This window comes from Eurypyga helias, unplaced genomic scaffold (assembly GCF_000690775.1).
Source record: "Eurypyga helias isolate BGI_N326 unplaced genomic scaffold, ASM69077v1 scaffold28191, whole genome shotgun sequence".
NCBI classification, from domain to species: domain Eukaryota; kingdom Metazoa; phylum Chordata; class Aves; order Eurypygiformes; family Eurypygidae; genus Eurypyga; species Eurypyga helias.
Window position 1 is genome coordinate 6479 of NW_010233165.1, and position 609 is coordinate 7087.

General features: G+C 56.5%; 1 protein-coding gene across 1 annotated transcript in view; it reads right to left on the minus strand.

Annotated features, from left to right (window-relative positions):
• Positions 1-432: 432 nt before the first annotated feature.
• LOC104517105 (coagulation factor IX-like) overlaps positions 433-609 on the minus strand; it is a gene marked incomplete at its 5' end in the record, with an annotated part of 658 nt that continues 481 nt past the window's right edge. The window contains one exon of the mRNA XM_010161663.1: positions 433-607. Coding sequence (XP_010159965.1) covers positions 433-607 — 175 coding nt within the window. The remainder of the gene's footprint in view (positions 608-609) is intronic.

The window sequence follows — 609 nt, forward strand, 5'->3', positions numbered from 1 at the left end:
CGATGCTTTGTGTGTTCACCTCCCTCGTGGGCCCCTGCTACAGAGGCGATGCTGGACGCGGGTCCCTGAGGCACCCAGTGCCTGCTGGCCTCCCCTGGCCCACGGTGCTGCCTGGCAGCCGTGGGCAACGCGGGTGACACGCTGGCCCGGGGCATGCGTGAGCCGTGCACCAGCTCAGCCGCACCAGGCTTTGCGTTGGGGATTTGGGGAGCCGGTGCGCTCAGGAATGCAGTCATGGGTAATTAAAAGGGCTTTTTATTTCCTTATTACCACATTTCCACTGCGTTCTCTCAACTTTTGCCTTCCAAGAGCAGAAATTAGTGCATTTAGAAATGTTTATTAAAACCTAACGATTTCTGAAAAACACGTAGTTGCTGCGGTCTCTTTTCAACTAACCAGTCCATCCCCCAGCACAGTGTAACCTCCCACGGGTTAGGTAAGCCTCGTGATCTCCTTTATCCACTTCAGGTACTTGGAGACCCTGGTGTAGATGCCGTATTTTCCTGGCTTGGCACATTCCTCGCCCCAGCTGGTGATCCCCGTGAGAAACCAGGTGCCCTCGATCTCGGTGGTGTAGGGACCCCCGCTGTCCCCCCCGCAGGTGTCACT